Source organism: Acanthochromis polyacanthus, chromosome 4 (genome assembly GCF_021347895.1).
Source record: "Acanthochromis polyacanthus isolate Apoly-LR-REF ecotype Palm Island chromosome 4, KAUST_Apoly_ChrSc, whole genome shotgun sequence".
Lineage (NCBI taxonomy): Eukaryota > Metazoa > Chordata > Actinopteri > Pomacentridae > Acanthochromis > Acanthochromis polyacanthus.
In genome coordinates this window covers 21,831,469-21,856,856 of record NC_067116.1, presented here as the reverse complement: position 1 = coordinate 21,856,856, position 25,388 = coordinate 21,831,469, and the positions used below count along the sequence as shown (strand labels likewise).

Here is a 25,388-nt window from a genome sequence, read left to right as displayed (position 1 = left end):
TTTTTTTTAAAAAAAAAAAGAGCAGGAGAGAAAGACAGAGGCACAGAGAGACTGACAAAAATGAATGTCACAAGGCAGGAAGAGATGGAGAAGGATGGACACAGACGCATAAGGAGGGAGGAAAGACAGGAGGAAATGAGAAGCAGCTCGGTTCATCCCTATCCAGCAAGGACTCCTCCCTGGGGGGGCTCAAGACTTTAAGCCCCTGGCCTGCTTTATATTCCCCTGGCTACTGCAGCCAGATCAATGTTGCTAGCTACCCAGTGTAACTCAGCCTACTTCTGTGCTGCCTGGCCCCTAGAGCCCTCTAGACAGGGTGTAGTTTTAGGAGGGATGGAGGCTGGTGGCAGGCAAATTTGCAAATGTAACACTGGTATGGCCATATTCAAAGCAGACTTTAAAGGAGAATATCCGTGCTTTTGCATGTGTTCGTCCATTACTGCTATTCAGACATGCATTACATTACTGTCAGCTGTTTTCAAAGTATGTTGTGCTGTTTCACATTTCTCAACGAGTTTTTCGCTGTACAATCCATCACATGGAACATCGTGTCTGCTTTTATTTTTTCGTCAAAGTTAATTCATTATTTCCTGGCAATGCGATTGCAAGTGCAGACTGATTTGAAAAGTCTGTGCTGTATTACCACACAAAAATAACATAACTCAAAATAATGCAGACAAGATGTGCACTGCGACGGATTACCTAATTCAAGTTAGGTCTTTGCAAGAGTTTTTTTTTGGTACCACATGGAAATTAATGTAAATCAATTAAAGCTGGGGAGGAAGTAAACAACATGGTGTGATCCAAAATCTGCGCATCTCTTTGGCAAAACAATTGTGAACTACACTCAGCTCTGGATCAGTTTACCACACATGATCTGCCAATGTGAACAAGTCATCAAGGGACCAGGGCATCAAAGCAATCTTGAGTTATTGTGCTCTTTTAAGAGAGTAACAGCCCCTTTTCGGGACATTAAACACTTTCAAATATCTGAATACTAACACCATTAACAAGATCCGAAACAATAAATCAGTTGCCTGATTCTGGCCTGTCACAGATGCATCTGCATACATGTTGTCCAATATATACCAACATGAAAACTTTCTTTTACAGAACATGGTACAGAAAAAAAAAAACACACATGGTTTGTCCAGCAGAGCAGCTCTGACTCCACAGATAAGACTCTTTGCACATGTATCAGAACATGTATCACAGCTCTGATACGCAGACAGTGGTGTAGAGTCAAGTTTGGTCTTTGTGTTAAGTTGCTAAAAGGTTTTAAAAAATACACAGTTTGAAATTTGCTCTGCTACTGACATCACTGCACAGAATACTATAAACATGGAGCCAGCACACTGTGCATTCAAAATAGAGAGATTGATGCCCTTCATTGCATGCGAGGAAAGGGTCAGAATATTTAAAATATAATAAATTAAATTTTAACTTCGATCTACTGCAACCAGACCAAACCCTGTTAAGAATTCATAACTGAACACTAAGTATTCCATCGAGGTGCCAGTTTGTGTTGTTAGATAAGTCATTTAGGCCAAACAATCAAATACCTGTTGAGTATGATTTTAACTCGCATTTAAACAAAAGATGAAGCTTCGACGCCTTAGCAAACCCAATCATAAACTCAGGAAGACTGGAAGTTGTGTTTGAAAGTACACAGACCTTAAGATTTTTTTTCTAAATGCTTATTTGTTTACCTTTAGTCACTATGCACCTAAGTTGAAATCTACATAGGAATAAGGAAATTCATAAACCTTATAACAGAAACAAAATGTTTAAGGCTTCTGCTCACAACTCCTCAACGTTCACTAGCTTTAAATTGCCTTAGATCATTATAATGATCCAGTGTGTGGTTGACTTTATAAATACTTCTTATTAATAATGACATACTTCTTTGAACATTTGATCTCAAAACTGTGCATGCATAGATGACAATATGTCTCAATGGATGTGTGCTTTGTTGGTATGACCAGCTCCTGTCTGAATGTTTAATAACTGCAATTAAAGCAGTTTGTGCCACAGTATCTTGTGTGTCAAACGCATACTATAAGGCCACAGTGGTTGCAGCAGGCAGGGACTCTGGTTATCCAGCCAGCCCTCAACAGCATAATGACACAGTCAGCAGGGCTACTAGCACATCAGCGCTGGAAAGCACAGTGTCTAAACTCACCCTTCCTTCACCTCTTCCTCCCGCACGCTCTTGTGCCCTCTTCCTCACCTCCTCTCCTTCTTCCTCACTCTTTCGTTCCCTCCATCCCTCCCGTCTCCATCCTCTTTCACCTCCCTCCTAAACCCCCTGTCGTCATCTTAGATTCCCCCCTTCCTGCATACCCCACCTTTCCCTCACCCTTACCAACACCCCTCGTCCCCTCACTCGCCCCCCTTTTCCCAATTAGTCTGTCTGTGTGCAGCTACCCAGCCGATCTCTGCCCATCCTGCCGGTGCTGGTTCGCTCACCCAGCCCCTCTGGCGAACATGACAAAGAGAGATCCTCAGTATTCAAACAGACACACTGCTTTCAAATGCCGAATGGCAGGGTCGACCTGGGTGCAGCTTTAAGCAAAATATTCAAATTCTCAGCCTTTCTTTTTTAAGAATTTGCATGGATATGCATTCATTTGCAATGTGTAAAGGCACAAGGACAGCTGAGCCTTGGTTTTAGAGTGAGAGAGGAAAAAATAAATAATGCAAAATGAAAATGTATGATGGTATGAAACCTTGATTGGAGAGCCTGGTGCATTAAAACTAAGCTTAAAATTGATAAAAACACAAAGTTACAAACAAATGACTCGAGATGCCAAACAACTGCTCAACTGAAGGCTGTCGTCAGTACGTTAATGCAAAAAACAAGGAAATCTGTGATTTAATCTACTGTAAATAAACATCCTGAGCAATTTCCTGTTTCTTCAATCATCTCCAAACTGCACCAGATACCGAGAGGTTACTTGATGTGACACTACTGAGAAAAAAGAGACTGAGAGACAGAGGCAAATATATGAAGACAGCAAGAGAGAGAAAAAGTGAGACACTGATAGAGGCAATTTATACCCTTAATGTTTTAATTGGAAATATGAAAATAATCTTAAAATAAAGGCCACATTAGATAGAACATGATGAACCTTTTGTTGTTTATTGTTGTGAAAAAAAAAAAATTCTTGATTTTTTTTTTCTTGCTTCGCACCCTAATGCTTCGTTGCATTCAAATACACCGAAATCAATGTTTGGCTCAATAAGTATGGAAAAGGTACAAGAGATTAATCTACTGTCATGTTATAGACTGCACCATATTAATTCAGTGCTTTACAAGAATCAAATAACCTATACTAGTAACCTCTTCCAATAATGTTTACCAGGCCACTGCATCTATCTGAACAATACAATTATTTTCTTGCCTGAAGAAATTAATGCAGTTATGGCGGTCACTGGAAAGTGTTGCCTGAGTTATATTAGACCTATATGTGAGAACTGCTTGACCACTGACAGGCATGCATACTAATGCAGGTCATACATTAATTATGCACATTTCTTTTTGACAGTATGGCAGAAATGACGATGGAAAATGTTAATATATGTGATGTTTGCCAGGAAGCGACAAGATGTCTTAAAAGAGCAACTGCAAAAAGACAGAAGGAAACCATGAATGAATCCTTGTGTCAGAGCAAATCTGAGCTGGAGGAAGATAGGATCACACTTCTGTTGGTGACCCTAACCATTGACCTGCATGCTGAAGAGGAAAAATTAAGATAATACTATTGCGAGAATCAGTGCAGAAAATTCATTTAATTCATTACTAGAGTAATTCCTGCAAAGATGACAGCGTGGTCTCCTGGGACCACAGGTAAAATTACACTACTTTACTCTAGACAGGCAAACTTCAGCCTTTTATTATTGAAATAAACACCGTTTGTTAAACCGTGGGCTTAAATGAGCCCATGGCAACATCTTATAAGCAGCTCAAGAAATGCATAGGAGTGAAAATAGCATTTGAAACGGATGTGATGCAAAAACAGGTAGACTGAAATGTAAAGATGCAGAGTAAAGGAGGGAACAAGACAAAGGAAAAGACAAAAATGAGTGAGAGAGACAAAGACAGTGACAGACAGAAACAGGGGAAATGCCAGAGAAGCCAGATTTAGAGATGGAATAAAAAAAAACCCTACAGAGCAGCGAGGAGAGCAGCAGAAGAACAATGGGCAGAGGCAGAGTCTCCTCTGGCCGCTGCAGACCTCAGACCCTGCAGAGAATCCTTTCATTAGGCTTTAATAGTATGCTGCCGGCTTGCCATTCTGACCTGCGCTCTGTGCCGGTAATAAGAACGGCCTTCAGAGCCGGACCAAAGCAACAGAGCTGCTTGAGAGGGGGAAGGTGGGATGGGGGGGTGGAGAGAGGTGGAGGGGCACATGAGCCTATGAGGTGCACTTTCAAATTGACACGGGGGCGTTACATTTTCACATTCTTGCTCACTCTGCCCCGGCTGATTGGAGAGGGAGATGGGAGAAGAGGGAGTTTTGTCTTTCTGGATTTTTTTTTTTTATTCCCTTTCCAAGTTTCTGTTCCCACTGACCCCTGTGGTGCAGGCTGTCTCTGGTGAAACAGGTTATTTTGATTAACAGCAGCGCCATGTTATCAGAGCTATTCTTCAGAAGGTGTTGAAGGTGGCAGATTGATCTTCTGGCCTTTTCCAGCACTTGCCAACACCTGGCAGATATACTGTATGTGTATGTGCCACGTCTATAGGAAGAAAAAAAAATAACTTGTTTCTACTTCAGGACCTTTAAGGACCATCACAAAGCTGAAACCAAGGACAAAATGAAGGCCTGAGCTTTGGCCTCTTGTGAACAACTCAACAGCTTCTGCCGGCTTTAACACCTTATATTCATGTCTGCAAACATCACTGGGAAATTAGCAGCCCACAAGTCACTGCATTGACAAGTAGTTTTATCCTCACTTAAATTTAACAAGGCAAGCTAACATGCTTCCTCCATCCCCCCCCCCTTTAGGCTATAACGCACATAGGATGAATTCGGTAATTTGTGCAAATAAGAGGGATAACATCCCCTTAACGTCCCGCTGTCCAAACCCCAAACTGTCCCCAAACTTGTCCATCAGCTGTTAATGAGTCCAATATAACAACATTCCACTGGGGTAGTATACATGCCATCCATTGTATTGCACTCATTTATTTACTGCTTATTTCACAATGGATGTATTTATGTTACGGGGTGAGGGGGCACACTGCTTGGAGAATAAGTATGTGGCGTCAACAATAACAGTGCACATTATTCCAGTGCTAATACCCTGTCCTGCTGATGTCCTTTCTACATATCACAGATGGGCTCAGACAGGGGAGAGCGGCAGTATTATGCCTCTGCTGAGATCTTCCACTGAATATATTACCATGTGATAGGGGGAGATGTCTCACTCCCTAACACACACACACACACACACACACTTGTAGTGTTGGGCCAAGAGAGCTGCATATGCCCCAAACATACAAGCATGGGTTTCATTAATGAAGTGCCAGGAGGAGGGAGAGGGATGTAGAGAGATAGCACACGTGTGTGTGTGTGTGTGTGTGTGTGTGTGTGTGTGTGTGTGTGTGTGTGTGTGTGTGTGTGTGTGTGTGTGTGTGTGTGTGTGTGTGTGTGTGTGTGTGTGTACACCAGGCAGCCGGGGGGGATTTCCTTCTTTAAGCTTTCAACTCCCACTGGGCTTAGCTCGACTGTATGAACCCTGATGTGGGCCTGCCTCTAACACATGGCGTCACACACTCTCACACACAAAAAGAATGTATACACTGAAGCTCAGCAGGGGAGCAGCAGTGCAACACTGGCTCCTAAACATTTGGCTGTGGACGTCTCATTGACAGATGTACATGGAATCTAGCAGAGAGGGTCAGGTCATCGCTGCGTCCTCTTCCTCCTCCTCTCCATCATTCTGCTCCTTTACCCAGCACCCTTTAAGTTTGTCACTTATGCTATCGCCATCGCTGCCTGGCTGAGCCTTGCATGGGTTAGTTAAAGAAAAATGCACGCCAATTAAGCCACATGGTTGTATGTGTGATAGCTCTGTTGGCAGCAGTACATGGCTGGGGTGAGTGTGGCATCTAACACCATAAATATGAGTTTTCTGGCTGACAAGAGCAACCCGTTTCCAAGTACAGAGCACCTTTTCTTGACCTGTGACTGCAGCCATAAAGCTGGCACAGTTTGGCAGCGTTCTCAAATAGAATATACATTTTTGGAGAACATATTGAGCAGCATTCCACTCTAAGCCCAGCTTGCATATGTTCAACTGAACAATGAGCTCAAACAGATGGACGCAGAATGCAAGATTTCATTATGAAACAAAACAAGGTGGAACCATGTTTTGTGACATTACTAAGAATCTCCCTGTTCCCCATTTTAAAATCTCTGTTCCCTCGCTGTGGCCTTGTGTGCAAAACCTGTTTCAAAGAAATCACAGCAGTATAACCTGCATGTTTGTATGTTCAAATCTAAAGCACGAGAACTGCTTTGAACGAAATGTCGCCTTAAGATGTTTTTCTGAATGTTTATTTTGACCATCCCAACTCCACTGCACCGCACCAACACTCCAAATACGAAATAGAGAAAAACTTCAGTGTATTGCATCATTACCTGTTAACCTGTGCAGAAGACGATTCAATCCTCGTGATCGGCAACACAACCACACTGATAGGATTATATCTGTGAAGCTTTTTGCAGCAGATTCTCATTTAAATGATCTCCTAATATTATCCATATCCACTGAGCCTTTTACCATACATGCACTTGTTCAGCTCAGACTTTCCCTTGTGGCCAAAATGCAAAAATCTCATAGAATGAGTGACATGTAGGATGGACACATCTGTACATGTAGCTGAATCCACTGCTGTTCACCTGCAGCTTTGGAAACACAAGCAGCCAACAGTTCTTTACTCCACTGCCAAACCACACCACCGCTTTCTTTTCACCAGTCGCTGGCCAATGTTGGAGAGATGTGAGCAACGGGGCGTAAAAACACTTCCCCTGCTCTCCTTTTCCCTATACCACCCTTCTTCTCCCAGGAAGCCGGCCCAGAGGTCAGTGCAATCAGGACCCATGAGCAACAAAGGGGCCTAGTTAGGCATCCAGCTCAGTGCCCGAGCCAAAGGCCAGCTTAGTGGGGCGAGACTGTCCATTAGGCAGGACCCTGGAACACCCCGGGGATCTGAGGTGAACAGGGTTAGAAAGAAGAATAAAAACAGTATCAACCAAGACACATACACACACACATTCTCAAAGACATACACAGATCATATGAGGCCTTGTTTGACACTGCTGTCAGGGTGCAGTGAAGGGGAAAGACAAGACCCGGTGACACACTGAGACATCACACACACAAAACAAATACACACAGACACACAGACACACACACAGACTGTAACCTCTCCATATGCAAACACAAGCCATCGTTTTTATCTCTCAGTTCCTCACACCTTGTTGTTATAGTGTCATATAACCGGGAGCAGCAGCATCCAAAGAGGTGACAAAATGATCAACATCACTACATTTGCGTCTTGTCTTTTTTTTTAGGATGGGTGCTGAAGTTGGCTTTGTTGTTGAGTGAAGACTCTGCTTTTCTGACCAGCACTGTCATCCGTTGTATTCATCCTACACAAACTTCGCTATGCAGTGCTTTCCTACGTCTCCAGTGGCATTTACAAACGAAACTTTCAGAATTTGTGAAATCAACCGTATTACTGGACAGTGAGCATTTCGTTTTATTCTAAAAGGAGGTGTGTTTCGTTTGTAGGCCATGAAGGTGTGCAATTTACCCTTTGTGATCAACTCTTCTCTATCAAACTGGCTCAATGTCTCTTCTCACCATCCTCCATCTTTTCTCACTTTCTGTCCACATGCCTCTCACCTCACCTTCATTTTTCTGCCTCCCTCACTCCATTCTGATGACTTCTTCACCTCCTTCCCACCCTTTTTTTTTTGCCACAAATCTCCTTTTAAACTCATCTATGCCCAATTTTCTATCTTCTTTTTTCTTATGCGTACCTCTTCTCCTATCAAGACTGCTCCTTCTCCGCTTCATGCCCTCCTTTGGGTGCTATATAGGGTATCAATTGAGGGCCACTTATCACTGTCTTCAGGTTAGCATCTCTGGCCCCCCGTTATCAAACCTCTGCACACACATGGACTCCTCCACCACCACGTTCACCCACCATCTCCTTTTCTCCTCGGGGTCAACTCTCCGCTCCCTCAGGAATGAAGCCACCAATCACGTCCGCCGGCTCCTCTCCTTCACCTCAATCCCTCAGACCACTGCTACTTCACCAACCCAATCGACCTCTCCTCCCTGCCTCCCCCACCCAGGGCCAGTCCACAGAGCTATGGCCACCAATCACAGCATGTCAGGCAGCCAGTCCTGATGGAGCATGGTGTCAGAGCAGCACTCAGAGCTGCCGAGGATGAAGCCTCGAGAGACCGTCCGCCTCCCTTCTTCTCTCTTTCTTTGTCTGTCCCCCACCCTTTCTTGCTGTCTGGCTGACGACACAGTGAGCTTTTGAGCAGAGATAAGATATACAGGACTATGTGAAGAACAAATAAGTCTAGTTTAGCCTTAAGTCATGGCATCTCAAAAAAAAAAACTAAACAACCACAAAGACAAGAACATGGGACTAATACATATTTACATTTTTTTTTACAAAATTCCCCTCAAAAAACACAACCAAAGGTAGAATCATTAGTACATTTGGATTGGAGCTATATTTGCCTTATTCCCATGGCACATGGCATTAAGTAAAGACAATGGATGCTCTGCTACAGTGACAAACTAAAACACATGCTGTCAACGTCCCGTATTAGTGTCAGCCCAATTCAACCAAAGGACAATGAGCTTATTTTGGGTTTCTCCTTTTGGATCACTTTCTAACAATTACACAAGGAGACCTCTATGATGGAAAAAGCAAAGGTAATTACTTCTCAGCTTATTAGTGCATAATCCAATGTTGTAACAAAACACGGTGCCTTTTGAATAAGGGATCTGAGTCTTGAGCTTTCGTTAACTTTCATTTCTAGAATGACTGCTCTCTTCACCATCGACTGTACATGTTCAAAATGCAATAAGCTCATTAAAACTTCATGACAGGCAGTCACAAAAAACTGCTCACAGTGCAGGGGAAAAACACGTTACTGTATTATCTCACAGCATAACAACGCATTACATATCACAAATTAATTATAAATAGCAATATACACTGCAACATTACAACCACCTTCCCAGTATTGTGTAAGACTCCCTATTGCTGCTATTGTCTGACTCACATGATGTAAACTTACAGAGGTTATTACAAGTTGAAGTCTGCCATTTCTTCTCTTACACTATCTACATGTTACTGTTTTCAAATTCCCCTTCACTACAGGGAACAACAACCTCCAAGTACCAACCTACATGCTGAAAACGGCAATTTTCACAGAAGCCTTGGATAGTGCAAGAAAGCCACCCTGCTTCTTTTTTTTCAACAAATTAGTCATTTTTAATGGCAGCACTCACCGCCCAGCATGCAAATGTTTCATCAAGACAACTCCTCTCACTATTTTGTGGGGGCACTGCCCAAGAGAACTGAAACTGGTTTAAAGAAATCGGATGCTTTGAGTGCTATGAGTGGTGGGCTGGTTCCTTTGTGGATTGGATTTGTTCTGGTGCATACAGTTGATTCCCGGATTGGTACTTTGTTCCCAGAGCCATTTTTGAGTAGTTACTACAATGTGGTGTGGTGCAATTTCCTGCTGGGGGACATCGTTGCTGCTAGGTAGTGCTGATGCCATGAGAGGATTTGATTGCTCTGCAACAATGTTTAGATAGTGGTATGCAGCAGAGGAACATTCACATAAATGCCAGGAGACAAAGATCATCCACAGAAGATTGCCTTGTAATGAAAGGATCAATTGTACTCGCATCACCTTTCAGTGGTTTTAATGTTGTGGTAGATTTGGTGTATGTGTCTGTATCCAAGCATAGATATTTCATTAGGTTCAAATTAAACCTACTGTAGCCTTGGCATAAATGAAAGAGAGCATGTTTTACGGTCAATTCGATGCAGTATGTAGCAGAAAGATCAAAGGTTCTTATTACAGTAAAATGTGTGGACTAGCCATGGAGAGTTAACATCAAATCTGTTTTATAGTTAAGAGAAGGCCTTGTAATATAATCTATTCATAATTCAATATTTCCTTTATTTCTCTCTTGATAATAGGCAGAAAAAAAATGCAGTTTTTGTGTAATTTGCAATTTCTTGCAACAGTGGCTTGTGAGAGGAAATATGAGATAAGGTTTATGGAAACAAAAAGGTTGATGAACCAGCCAGAAGCAAAATATAAATATACAAGGGTCAAAGAAATGATGGAGGGACACTGCAAAAAAAAAAAAAAAAGATGGCCAGGAAGACAGCATTTAAGGAGAGAGAAAAGTCAGAACTAAAAAAAAGAGAATGAAAGCTTGGTAAAAGATTAATAGTTGCACCCTGACGTTGAACCAGAACGATGCACAACTATAATGTGCCAAGAAAACAAATACATTATCTTTCAGTGTACGTATGTCAGTGCTTCCCAAACTGGGGAGGAAAGCTCATTTTAAAGAGCAAGGAAGGATTGCTCAAGAAAGCACAATCGAGAGAAAAAGAGATGAGGAGAACAATAAGAAGTAAAACTAAGCATAAACAGAAGCTGGACTATACAATGAGCGTCCATGTAGAAGATGGACAACTCAGTGTCGTTTTCTTGAAAGAAACAACCTCAGTTTCACCAAGTTATTTTCCCTCATCATAAAGATCTTCAGCAGGTGCATAACAATTTTACACCAGCTTCTAGGTATACATCCAAATACAGAGACAAATGTTATATAGATACAAAATCTCTATACTCCTGGCATTAAATACGGCACTCTCTACCAAAAAAGATCAATGTATGGAACAAACACCCTCCCACCAGCGGGAAACTGGGTCTCGGTAATTTCTGTTCAAAAGTTATTCAAAAATATATCCAATTTTTCCAACAAACAGCTCTCCAGGTAAGTGGATTGGTAGCGGTACACTGACTTCTCTAGGCTTGCTGCCACACCTCCTCAGGTTTCCCCAGTAATCCCGCTCTTAATGTTTTTTTTCACTGAAATGATACCCTTGAATCATTTGCAAGTGAGTAATTTAGGCAAAACTTGCAGCTTGACTAAATGGTTAATAGTTTGCATTATATTTGAATACTTGTTTCTTAACCCCATTCATGAAAACTCAGATGATAAACTGAATACATATATGTACACAAAAACATAAATAAATGTACACAATTTAAAGGTAATTAAACATAAAAAAAAATAGTGCACGAATGAATAATAGTACCACTGGAGCACACCAGTCTGTAAAGATATCTTTTTGGCTGTAGTGTTGGGTGTGGAAGCACAGCAATTTTGCAGGAGGGTGTATCTGTGTAAGTAACTTAACATTTTTAAATGCTGTGGAGTTGCTGACAGTCTCTGCAAGTTTTCAAATGGTCCTCTGTTTGTGGAACTTGCTGACTGTTTATCATATTATCCTCTGTTCTTTACAAAGAAATGGGCCTTCTATACACCGCACTGTGGTTAGCTCGAATTAACTGGCAGACCATTTGTGTGTGTGTGTGTGTGTGTGTGTGTGTGTGTGTGTGTGTGTGTGTGTGTGTGTGTGTGTGTGTGTTCTGTGTCTGTACTGTGTTTTTTCCACAACTTTGGGATGAGATCTGAGTGGAAACGGACAGATTTCCATCTGTCTGCTTCATTTGCAAAAAAAAAAAAAAAAAAAGCCCTTCTTACGATTCAAATATATGCTTTAGCCACCTCTCCCTTCCCCTCCCTCTCTCCGTCTCCCTTCCATCTCTCCCTCTCTATCCAAGTGGCTTCTGCGGATGACCAGGGCATCAAGAGTCTCGGGGGCTGAGGGAGGAACAGGGGGAGCAGCAGGGAAAAAGAAAAGGAGAGCAGAGAGAGAGAGAGAAGAGAAAGAGGGAGCAAGCGCCTCTCACTTCATATTTCCCTAGCACCACCCCGGCGTGCCAGCCAGCCTGCAGTCTGTTCTCCTTTGAGCTTTCTATTCTACCACTGAACAGAAAAAAAAAAATCAATTCATATTTCCATAATCCACACTCCTGTCTGTCTGCATGTCTTCGCCTCTCCCCCTCCTTCCATCCCTCTCTTTCTCCTTCTTTCTGTCTTCCTCTCTCTCTCTCTCTGCTTCTCCCCTGGGGTAGGCTAACCCCTCCACCCCGATCCTACGGCCTACAAATGTCATTACGCTGAGCAACAATAACGGCCTAAACAAAAGGAGGCCTTGCTCTGAGCTCTGAGCCCCTCTGCAGAGACTGTTGGCTGCTGCTGCCATATGCTGGCCAGCTCGGGCCACAGAAAGAGACAGAGACTGTGGCTACAGAGGACTCCAGCCTTCAGCCCCACAAAGGAGGAAAGGAGCCTTAATCCTGGTAATGAGGCCCGTGAATACAGCCTTTATTTATACGGGGGAAAGGGCCAATCCCTCTGTACACAGCACGCTAACTAGCCATCTTAAGGGCCATCTTATCCACACAAACGATCTGGTCGACAACAGAATGAAAGAAAAGTAAGGTTGTGGGGGGCTAAAAAGGAGAGACATGTTGGAGAGGAGGGATGAGGTTTATGTCAACACAAACACTGTTTTTACACTGTTTATTTCATCTTTCTTGGTATCAGCAGTTTTTTTTCCCTTCATTTCCGTTTCCTGGGCCTCTACCTACCTCTACCTCACTACGTTTGTAATTTCTTGCTCACACTCTCACTCCCTCACCCCCTTTACCTCTTACTCTGATAGCATGCTCTGGTTCTTGTGGGGCAGGGAGACATCGCCTGAAGCATCTTTCTACAAGTCCGTTTATTCCTCAAAGTGGATCAGAGAGGCAGGAGAGTGGTTTACACTCAATAGCTAGGCTGCTGTGTTGAAGCGTAGTAAGCCTACCCACATATTGTTGTCATTCTCTCTGTTTTCTGTTACCTGTCCGTTTATTCCCATCTCTCCATTGATGGACTGCTGCCGGCATCTAGCCGGTCGTTTACTTTTGGACCTGCTCTATATTGTGGCCGCTGTTAAATTAATATACTGTATGTCTTGCTTTTGTTCTGTCAGATCTGCTATTCTGAGACTAACAAACAGTCAAAAAAAAAAAAAAAAATCACACAGACTCATTAGAAGCCACGGTAGCAGAGAGCAGGACTCGTGACACGCTGGAGTACCAACAGGAGAATAATTCAACCTCATATATTCAGACAGTTATGTACATGCAGATTACTACACATATTATTAAAGGATGTGTGATCGTTTTGATCAAGTTATCTCTAAACAGTTGCACTTTGAAGGTGAAGCCAGGGAGAAAAACCAAAGACACCCTGCTGGGGCGATATATTTTACTGAGGGTGAAGAGCAGGCCTTTTAAATAAAAGCACACTAAATCAAGTGTAAACATCGTCCCCTTGAGACCGCTGCTAAAATCTGTGATTGGCATAAAGGATAATTCAGGTTTATGACAACTTGGGTTTTGTTTTGTAGTTCTGGCCGTCATTTTCATCAGCAATGATAACTTGGTACTCACCAAGTTACCCGCAGTAAAAACAAATCAAATGAGGCAATGAACACAAGTGTTCAAACAATAAAGCAGATAAGCAAACACCCAGGTCGGAAACTAGGGAGACACAACTTCTGCTTTTTGTCTCCTGATGCCAATTCTGATACATCCACCAATACCATGATATTATTTTTCTAAATTCAAAACACTTTCTGCTTGGAAATACTGCAGTTATTTTTATTTAAGGCAGCATGAGGTCAGGGATTGCTTTGGCACTAAAACTTGGGTTGGAAACCCATCCAACCAAATGAATGTAACTACATTTTAACAAAGAAACTAGATTTTATTTAGTGCAGTCATTTTAAGGCTGACATCCATTTCATGCAATGAGATCAGTTTTGGAGTTGAAACCAATCTGTCATATAGTTTTAGTGCATCCTTAGAGAAAATGAAACTAGACAATATTACCCAAACCGTCAGCCGTAAACATCAATTTAGGTTATGGACGGACTTCTCATGTAATCTTTGACCTACTGTACTTACCATAGCCGTGCTCAGCAAAACCAGGATTATAATGGGCTTTTGGCTAGACTTAAACATTCAGCTTTATCTCCAAAGGATAATCTGGGTATTTATAAAACCTTTGGCCTGTTTACAAGCTGCCGTCATCTGGTCAGATTTCATCGAAGGAATCTTTCCGTGTTCCCAAATTTCAGGTGTTGCTGGAAAACTTTGTTGGTTTAATCAAAAGAGATGACAGCAAAAATCCAAAATATGACCTTATTTGTAATATATTGAAACCGTCTATTAAATCATGTCGTCCTCAAAAATGTGATTCATCATCTACACCAACTAGCAGGACTTACCTCTAACGAATTTAGGAAGAACGCAGTGTGCCGAAGAGCACAGAGTTCTTTCTTTCAGATTAAAAATGAACATAATATCCCGCTAAATGTGAAACAAAAGGAAGAAGGCAGACTAGGGCAATGAGAGAGAGAGAGAGAGCAAGAGAAAGAAATACAGAGAGAGAGAGAAAGAGAGAGAGGGAGGAAAAACACAGAGGTGTGCATTCCTGTCACGGTTGCATGATAATTACTGATTCGTCGGTTATTGAAGACCTGCTCACTGCTTTTCATTACCAACAACAGACGTACAGTGAGACAGAGAGAGACAGAGAGAAGGAGGAGGAAGAGAGGGAGAGGAGGAGAGGAAGCACCTTAGGAGAGTGGTGGTGATGGTGATAGGTGTTGGGGGAGGTTACCACAGGATGGCAGGGTGAGTGAGGGCATTAGGAAAGGAAGGGAGATGGGAGAGGAGGAGGTGGTAGAGGTTGTCTGTAACAGTGAACGAGAGCGGGATTTGGAGGGAGAGAGGGAGAGAGAGAGGAATGAAAAAGCAGAGTGTGTTCCAACCTGGTCTGTGTGGTCCTGGGGGAAGCTCCACAGCACGGTTGGATCTAGAGGTAATTGACAGACAGCATTAATCAGCGGGTGAGAAACACACCGTCTTCGCTAGCTGCCTCAGAACACATACATATTAATGAGAGGGGTGGGGGCAAGGGTGGCTGCTGCGAGTCTGTGCACGCACACACACACCGCAGCACACAGTGAAAGACAAGAGAGAGAGTGTCTAGGCTGTGTGTGCTGTAAATATGCAAATCTATATTCTCAGTGCAGATATGATAGCTTATATTATACACCAAATCATGCACATTTAAGAAAGTCGCAATAACATATACTCTAGTTTATTTGCTTAATTATTCCTGCACTGATACAAGCCTAGCTGCTTTGCAGAAGACATGTAAATCCCAAACTAAAAGGTTTATTATTGTAACAGAAGAAACCGCAATGCTGACAGTTTATCCAGGATGATGAATCGATTTGCACATCAACGTAATTATTACTTATAACATTGTTTTAATCAGTCAGAGTGTGAATACAGGAAATTAGGTGGGTTCTACTTAAAGAACATTACTACAATCAAAATACTATGGGTGCACCTTGGCTGTTGATCACATAAAATAAGAAATCTTAACATAGAAGTTTGTACTTTTGTTCTGCTGTGATGAGCACGCCTCAGCCTGTTGTACATTTTATAGACCAGATACAAGTCGATGAATTATAAGAGAAAATTACAGATAAACCAGACCAGCCTGAAAAAACATAGGAATATATTTAGAATTTAGCAGGTTATTAATGTTTGCATAAATATTGAGGGCAGAGTACAACAAATAAACATCAATTTCTTAACACTAGTAGTAATACAAGTACTAATAGTTTGATATTCTAGCAGTCAAGACGCACATGGATCACAAAACATACGTCTGATAAATACACAAATCACAAGTAGCTGCACAAAACAAGTATTTAATTTGCTTTAATAAGCAGCTCAGCTGGTAGCTGCCTCCGTGTCATTCTTGCAACATGTGTGCTTCTATCTTGAAGCTAGCTTCCAACCTTCGTACAGAGCCTGGTTTGTTTCAGGCTTAAGCCATGCGGTTGAAAAGGAGCAGTCACCCAGCCATAGTCTGAACACAGGGGTCTCTGGTAAACATGGCTTCCACAGCTCTAAGGTCACAATGTGACCCTGGCAGGAACAGCAAGGGTTGGAAGAGAAGAGCTCTCATATGCCAAGTCCACTGTCAGGAAGGAACAAAAGCCCCACAGGCTTGTCAACACACCACCTACTCGGACACCAAACATTACAAGACACTATACACTAGTACATGTGAGATCAACTGGTGTAAACTGTGATTCTGATCAAGTCTCCACTTCACAGATGTATCACCATTTTAACAAGTATTTGGCTATGATCCCATTCTGAGCATGTGGGCCAAAAGCAATGTAGATATTTATAAAGGCCGAGGAGAGATGAGCACTACTTTGGTCAAAAATGACACACGATGTGAAAAGTAGCTTCATGGCTAACACACCAGGCTGTCTGTGAGAGACTGGAATACAATGGACACACGGATGACAGGACGGAGCACAATCCATGATGCCTTACATAATCCTGTTGGATAATTTCATGGGTCCCATCCTGAAAAGAGCAGCACAGAAAAAAAAAAAAAACAGACCAGAGCTCAAGGCTCTACACTCCAACTCTGACCACCCCCCTTCTTCCTACCCCATGATTTGCCACAGTTAGGGCTATTTTATGCTTATTTACTGGGTGAGAGGATGGGAACTACTGCTGAAGAATGATACAGGACAGAGGAAGGAGGACAGAAGGTTAAGGGAAGGGAAGCTTGTTGTGTCCAATGCTGTGGTTTGTCAGTTTTGGCCCCCCACTGCCTATTTTTTGCAGTGTGTGTGTGTGTGTGTGTGTGTGTGTGTGTGTGTGTGTGTGTGTGTGTGTGTGTGTGTGTGTGTGTGTGTGTACGAAAGAAGGGAAGGCTCAAATTGTAAAGAGCAAATATTTCTCTTCAATCCACAGATTCTTACTGTGAGTATCCATGCTCATAGCTGAACCACTGGGCTCTACGTAAGCTGTAAAGACAGAAGGACTGTGACAGAATTCACAATCAAGTTCTGACAGCATCTGCAACACATCTCAGCCAATAACTGGACTCAACACACACTAGACAAGGTAGGATGCTGCTTAACCCTCTGAACCCCAAGCAGTTTCTGGGCAAATAAACTTGTTTGGGAAAAGAAAATATTAAAGTTGAATGTCTCTAATTTTTCAATTTTCAAAAATTGCAAAAAGCTGGAGTCAAAATGCACAACATTTCCCACAAGTCCCTGCAGGTGGTACAGACACCAGGGAGAAAAACGTGGCTCTACATACTATCATTAATTATTACATTTTTTAATTTGTTTCCATACCTTTCTCCTCTGTGCCTTGTGTGAACACAACCTGCAGTTCAGTCGAGAAGAACTAATGTTTTTCTTTTTCATGTGACCGCTGGTGCCAGTTGAGTTTGTACTCCCTTCTCGGTTGCACCAGGAAGCATAAAATTTTAAATTTGTACTGAATCTGGTCACTGCGCAGTCAATTTCTGAAAAGTCTTAACTGAGATACATGGTTTTACTAAAATTATCAGATTTTTAGCTTTGATTTAGTTGGCTTTCTAGACAAAATTCAAAGTCACTTGATTACTTCCAGGATAGTTGAAATCGTGGTGATTCAAAGTCTTTTGCAGTGATTGATGGTGCAATTAGGGCAATTTTTACAATATAACAACATGCCTTTCAAAATTGCTGGCAGGTTTTGGTGCTCAGAGGGTCACTTCTAGCTATAAAAGTAATTGGTTATGTATATATCCTTTAATTTATCTCTGGTCCCAGTAATTACAGTATTAATTTTAATAATCCACTCAGCATTGATGATTTGCTTAATGCCCCATGCTTAAGGGTAGTCATTCTAATAAAATATTTACTACTCAGTTTTTCTGATATGGGTGAAAGGCAAAAAAAAAAAAAAAAAAAAAAAAAGCTGGAGGAAGGAATGGTCTGTAAACATGGTTAGATGTTAAGTCATAGCTGAACAACAGAATAATAATACAAGATCATCTCACAATCAATTATCCCAAAAGCTGTCAATCAACATTTGCTGGTCAAACCAAAGACTTGTTGCTATATCGGTTTTCTAAACACCTTAAACTAAATAGTACATTTTTTGACTTTTGGTCAAACTAAACAACAACAAAAAAAATAACGTTAGTTAAGATAACTTGAAATACCTAATACCATACAATATGGTAGGGAGAGAATTTAAAAAAGAAAAGAAAAACATTAGTTCTTTCTGTCTCTTCTTGTTAGTTCACAATGAAAGCTTAGGCCAGTTTAATACATCCTGTGTCCTCCTTACATGATGGGTTTATATGATGTAAATTTAATCATGTCCTCAAATCTGAGTCCTCATAGATCCTTCTGTGGATGTGCACACGCAGCGGCTACACTGCAAATGCACAGATAAGATACATACTGTGCATGTATGGAAAGCAGTCCTCCCATGGCATCCCAGCAGACCATGAAATAGTATAACAACAAGTACATGCCCACAGTGTCCACAAGGGACTACAATCAAGGAGTATACAAATGCATGAGCGTGTCACTTGACCAAATGAACTTCAGATCAACATTTCTTTTCCCAAAAAAAATCGAATGCATGTTGAATAGACATGTTCAGTTTAATGTGGAGTCACACACGAGGAGACCGGTTTAGAGCAAGAGAGGTGCATGAATAGAGATGCGGAACACAACAGTGAGCCGCAACAACACACAAAGACTTTTCCTTGTGCAGCTGGGGACACATGAGAACTTCAGAGCACCACCAAACACCTTCCTTTATCATTCATATGTCCTCTTTCTGCTCCATCCTGTGTGCACCTTCCTGTCTTTCCTACAGGCGCTTATTCTATCTGCTGTATTCTTCCTCCACATCTGACTGCCAATCATTTTTCCTCTTGCCTCCCTTCTCTCTCCCTCTCTCTTTTTCTCCAACTGTTACTTTCACATATTCATCCCATTTCTGCCTCATTTCCAGAACTCCTTCTCTCCTCACTCTCCCATGCTTACTTCTTTATTTCCTACCACAACCTTTTTTCTCCTGCCCTCCCCTGCAGCTTTTTGTCCTCTTCCCTCCACCCCCCCTTATTTTCTCACTTTCTTGCGTTCACATTCCCCTCCCTTTGGACGTGCTGGGCGTGTGGTGGACGCGAGAGGGGGCCTGAAGGGGGTTAAGGCTGAAAGTTGAAGGTTACGGAGGTGAAGAGGAACCCCGCTGCTCCGCCAGGGGACACAAATGTCACCATGACAGATCCTGCACCGGTTAATCCACCCTCCCCTCCTTCAAACACACTCACACACAAACAACAAGATCTCCATGATGTATTTCATTCTGAAAATTGCAATACCTAAGTCAGCTGTAAAATATGCAGACAAAGCCTGTACAAATCCTTTTTCTTTTAGGCACTTTAAAATACCCGAGGTGAAAATAGCATACTCATAATTTTGTCATTTTCATAACTTGCTGTGCGAGGCAAACCAGTCCATGTGCTGTAAATACATCCATGGGCATTCTGTCCATGGTCTCGGAGGATCTGGACTTTTGGAGGTGTTCCATTTTCAAAACACAGGCTGCGGATTTTACACATGTCTTGTATAAATGTTTTGGCTTGCTCACAAGGTCATAAAACATTTTCAGCATTCAGCAGACAATGGTAGCTGTCAGTTGCAATAAAAAATGACAAAGTTGGAGACACAGGGGTTCTGGAGGACAAGAGCAATGGCATATGCAGCCATGTGCAGTGAAAGTGTAAGTACACACACACACGGACAGATAGTTAATGGCGATGTAACATCTACGCAAATACAGCGTTGCAACTGGAGGACATGCAGTGCCTTGCTTCAGGACACCTCAGCAACGTCAACCATTTCCGAGACCAATCAACCCCTCCCTGCTCCTTCACGCTACCTCTTCTTTAACATCTTTTATGTGGACCATTCTGTTTTAGGCCTTTTTGAATCATACATTGATCTGTTAGACATCTGCCGCTCCCTCACCTATTTCCACTGAAGGCAAAAATGTGAATGACTCAAAATGTGCTTATTGCATTTCCCACAGTTGACAAAATTTAGAAAGAGCTGCTGCATGCAGCATAAAAACAGTCCTTTTTATGTGACACCAGTGGCAGCTAGAGTGACACGGTGAAAACAACCTATAGCAGATTTTACTCTGGTGGAGCGTAAACAGGTCCATTGGGTGCGAATTGAATTGAAATCACCTATTGGGAGTTAGATTCCTCCATTCACACCCGAGAAAATGGAGGTGGGCAAACGTGACGATGAGCCAGCCCGAACAGTGACCACTGGTCTGTGTTTGCAAAGTGCACGTGTGCTGTGTACAGATGTGTACCATGGTGGATGTGTGTTTACAGATAGATGGCAAGCTCGGGAGTGAATATTTACAGTACAGTAGCTTGTCCATTGATCCCTGAGGGCTTCAAACATGGCTGACCTCCCACAGTCACAGCAGGGGCAGCATGCAGGCAGCCCCTGAGCCGTGACACAGATAGTGGTGAGAGGGGGACAGCGGTGGTTGATATGGTCAAAAATCAATGCTTTGGCTATTTCCGAGACACCTGTCTTTGAAAGTAAGAGAAGGGAGGGTTAATGGGTGAAGGGTGCTGGGAACTAAGAGCGGGGCAATAGGAAAGGAGTGGGAGGAGGAAGGATGAGGTGAGGGAAGAGATGAGGGATTGCCAAAGAGTGGGAGGTAGACATCAGCCTCTCACAGCTGACACCACCTCTCTCCTATCTACTCAGGTGGATCATCAAACATGACGGGATTAAACTGAATAAAGTAGCAACACATACATGCCCTAAAAACATGGGAGAAGCAAGAAAATAAGCCTACTCTTTCACCTCTCAGTTCTGTAATTCTCTGCATAAATGTATGTCTACTGGCACATCCAAGTAGGCTAAAAATGAAAAATGCTGGCATGTTCAGCTTGGCATATGAATCTATGCTTCTTGGGATTTTCAAGTAGGCTAAAAGGAAGCTGTTGGCAAAGGATGTCGTTCCTAATGCTGCTGGCTGGAGGAAAAAGTTGGCACACAACGACAGTGTGTCAGAAACCTCACACTGGCCAGAGCTGCAAAGGAAGTTACTCAACTTTAAGTCATTTTGTCACGAACTCAAAAAGTAAAACCCGTCGTACTTACGTTGAATGACATGTTTTTTTTTTATAAAAATAGCCAATTCAAAGTCCCAGGAAACAGAATATGATAAACATGAAAAACGCCCACAGTGCAGAGGTATGTTTGTGCACAGTGTTTCTATAGGATCACCTCAGCAGCTCAATAACAGTGGCCTGAATGCATGGTTCTGGCTTTAAAACTGAAAGAGACTTCAGTAAAAACACAAAAAGGCCTCACCCTAAATCCAGGGTGAATACACATTTAGATGAAAGCCTCTAGTTTATAATTCTCTATACTATGTGAATCAAACACAGACTTAGAGCCCTCATGGCCATCCAGTGTTCTAAAGGCATAAAAAAATGCACTTTTTTCACCTTATTCCATGAACGACTGAATGTGTGTTGTGAGTGAATAGGGGGCCTGTTTGTTAAGAGAGGCCAAATCCCATATGGTGAACAGCAGCTCCTCTGGTGAGAAGAGAGGCTGTGAAAGCCACCGGCAGCCCCTCTCCTCCATCCGTGCTCCAGAGATGAAGGGATGCAGCGCCTGCCTCTCCTTGTTCCTCCTTTCTCCCACTCCCTTTGCCTCCTCTCCTCCCTCTTTCTTGGCCAGGGGTTAAACTGCTGCACTCTAACCTCTTTGGCAATGATTTCATTCACTCGGTTTCTCTCGCTCACTCTCATCTCAGGGAGAGATTTATTTCACAGTATGTAGTGGATTAGGCCCCCCTCGTATGCCCCTGGACAAAAGCATTGTTTTAGCACTAGCCTGTTCGCTGTAACTGGAGGAAGCTACCACTACTAAGCGTCCACAATACGGCCATTGTGGACACAGGGCTAGGAGGACCCTGCCTCAGAGGCCGTCTAGACTTTGAGCCCGGGCCGATTGGAGAAACAGAGGGGAGAAAATCCCATCAGGCAGTGGAGTGAAAGTTAACTAAGGTAACCTGCTGTGAACCTGATGAAGATGTCAAGCCAACATATGGCAAAAAATGTCTATTGTCAGAACAAGGAGCTTTCTTCCCTCTGAGGGAGGGGATGGTAGAGGAGGAGGAGATGAGGGGGGTTGCACAACCTAAAGGAAGGAATAACTGCAGTGGTCATCGTTTTACTTCTGGATCAGTAGTCTTATTCTGGCCGGGAGGAGGCCCAACCCCTCCACTCACAATTAAAGGAGTAAGCAGATTAACTGGCATCTTTCAAAGGCCAGCAGAAAGAAAAACTCACTCACAGACGTTTAATACATTTTTTTTCTCCCCCTTTTGCCTATCAAGTCTTGCGCTGCACACGGCAAATGGCATTACATTTCATGCTGATTTAGTGAGCAGAGGTTTGGAGAAAAGAGAAACTTCTTAAACTATGATATGCTCCTTAAGTTTACTAATACTGATTGGTCACACTGTGTTGTTACAAATGAAGACTTAGAACTGACAGAAACGGTGACGGCCTCGGGTAACTCGTACAATTACCAGGATTAAATCAGAGCAAATTTATGTTTGATATTAGACTGGATAATTTATAGGTGTAAATAGTGGTGAACAAAACTTTAAAGGCTATACAACTTCTTAAAACAAGCATTAACTGCATCACAATGTTGATCTAGATTAGGTCTATAAATAGGTGTAAATTTGAAAAGGAGCAATAAAATTTAATTCCAAAGCTTGAAAAAAATTGAATAAACAAAAAGAAAACAACCTCTAAGGTAGAGCCTGCTTTACCAGCCAAAAAACCCAACTGGCAGACTTCACATGTGAGAGATGTTGGCCTGGGGGATTTCTAAGCCATTTCTACAGCTACATCTGAAGAAGATAAACAACAGTCTCAGCTGGAAGGAGAAGAAAGAAAGAGCTGCATGGAGATGATGTGACCCTATTAATGCCACATTAGTTGTTCCGTCTTTCCAGCTATGTGAGAAAAATGCTTCAGTGGGATGAGCTGAAAGAGAGAGAGAGAAAGGGGGAGAGGAGGTGGAGAGAGAGAGAGAGACAGAAAGAGAGAAGTGAAAGTGATACTGTCTCCAGGCTAGTTGGGATGCAACCCAATTTCACAGCTTCACGAATGAGTGGCACAGCATATGGATGCAACCTTTGTGACAGCCTCTGTGTATCACCACATATCAGCGTTGATATTCCCAGTCAGATTCCATACTGGTCCAACATTATGTCAAACACCGGCTCCGCATGACTGCATCTTCAACACAACACACACGCAGCATGTTTGTTTGGAGGAGGAGGGTGTTAGCCTCATAAGCTACGGAAAAACAAACTGGTATCTCCCGAGACGGACTCGTCTCCAACTTTCTCTTGACTATACTTGCTGCAGCACAACAAAATACAGCCTTTACATTAAGGTAGGAATGTGCCCAAAAATCTGAGGTATCACCTGAAATCCAAGCTATGACCTACATTTTTATTTCCAAATGCATGCGATATGGGAGTAGACCACAGAGTTTTGATTGCAGCGGCAGTGGTTGGGTGGGTGATGATTCCATCTCTGGCTGGTTGGCTGGAAAACCAACATATCTGCACATAATCACACAATTCTCTCCATATGGTCCAACCATCTGCCTTCGTCAAAAACAACATCTATAAAAGCGGAGTGGCTTAATAACTCTATCACTAAATTAACATGCATAAAGCTAAGAACAGACCCCTGTACCAAGAGTGTCCCTTAATTACAAACCTTGTTGAATGCATTGAGTAAACCACTGTTATGGTTGCTGTATGGTTAAAATAAAAAAAGCTTTGCTGCCAGCTAGAACTTGTTTTGTTTTTTGGTGCCATGTCATGTGACAGATTTGGCACCGCAGTCTGATAAGTATGACAAAATTTAGTTTGTGGGTATACGGTTTGTAAAGTTTAGGAAAACTGATGATCAGGTCATTGTCAGTTCCTTTTCTAGTCTCTGAGGTGGTGGTTACAGCATCAGAGAAAACACTGTGTGTAGCACAGCAGCTCCTTGAGGTGTGGAGGGGATCGATCTCAGTTAATGTCATATGGCACAGCACCCAGAGGCGGCTGCGTGGTGCTGATGACAGTGTAAAGCCTTGCCTTTGGCGGCTACATGCTCGGTGCTGCTGAGCTGTGATTTGAAGTTCACATGCAAAGGCTGACAGACAGACAGCTCTCAGTCAGGCAGTCAAGTCACTCAGGCAATCTTTCCACAGGAATGACAATATATCTGTACCTGTTTAAAGCGTACAATAGTGCCTAATCTCAAACACATTTACAGGGCTCTCAATGCTCTACAGGAATGACGGACGAAATACTGACAGAAAAATACAGACCAAACTCTATCCAGCCACCAAAACTCAATCATACACAAACACACACACTTCTCCAAAATGTAATTGGCCTTCACAGGAAAAAGTGGATGTTGACTTTTGGAGAACAACAACTTCCAGGGGAAAAAAACCTGTGTAGGCCACTTGGAGAAAAGTGGCCTTTGCCATGCAGAAAATTCAACCGTCCCCCCGTTTCCTACTATTCCCATGTGTAGCAGTTCATGTAGTTTGACCTTTAAGTGAGGTCAGGGTTGTAATTGACAAATTTACTTAAACTTACTGTGTGATAATCAAACTATGTAAAGTTTTCCATACAATATGCTGCATACTAAGAACAAGGTGAAACAACTTCACATCAAAGATAGTGGATGCTCCTTATTGTTGCTGCTATCAAAGAGTTGAGCGTTATTCCACCACTGATCTTATCCAACACAGTGAACAACTGTGCCTGTGACTCACCCATCACCGTTCCAATCTGCCCACATTTCTGAGCAAACAAAAGTTAATTCTGGTCTTCGCAATTAACAAAGGAAGAGAAATTTGCATTTCGTAGGACTCATGAGGCATTATCATTTTACTGTGCTTCATCTATCATGGTAATCATAAAAGTTATTACCTGGGAGACAGAAGACTACTTTTAGTTGTGGCACAACTAAATCATTTAAAGCACACAAAATATATAAGTACTTAAGATAAAACCAGAATGTTGGTATTTAAAATACTTAACTAATGAATCGTTAAAATTGTGGATTAATTTTTTGCTGAGAGTAGTACAGCAAAATTGATTGAATATTTATCACTATCACAATCTTGGCTTTCTACAATTGAATGACTGCGATCA

The 25,388-nt window shown here is 42.3% G+C and overlaps 1 protein-coding gene across 2 annotated transcripts in view; it reads right to left on the bottom strand.

Annotated features, from left to right (window-relative positions):
* The window catches only part of dennd1b (DENN/MADD domain containing 1B), a 107,080-nt gene that overhangs the window by 69,423 nt on the left and 12,269 nt on the right, over positions 1 to 25,388 (bottom strand). For both annotated transcript variants that reach the window (XM_051946689.1, XM_022209179.2), the window contains exon 3: positions 15,032 to 15,075. In XM_051946689.1, coding sequence (XP_051802649.1) covers positions 15,032 to 15,075 — 44 coding nt within the window. The remainder of the gene's footprint in view (positions 1 to 15,031; positions 15,076 to 25,388) is intronic.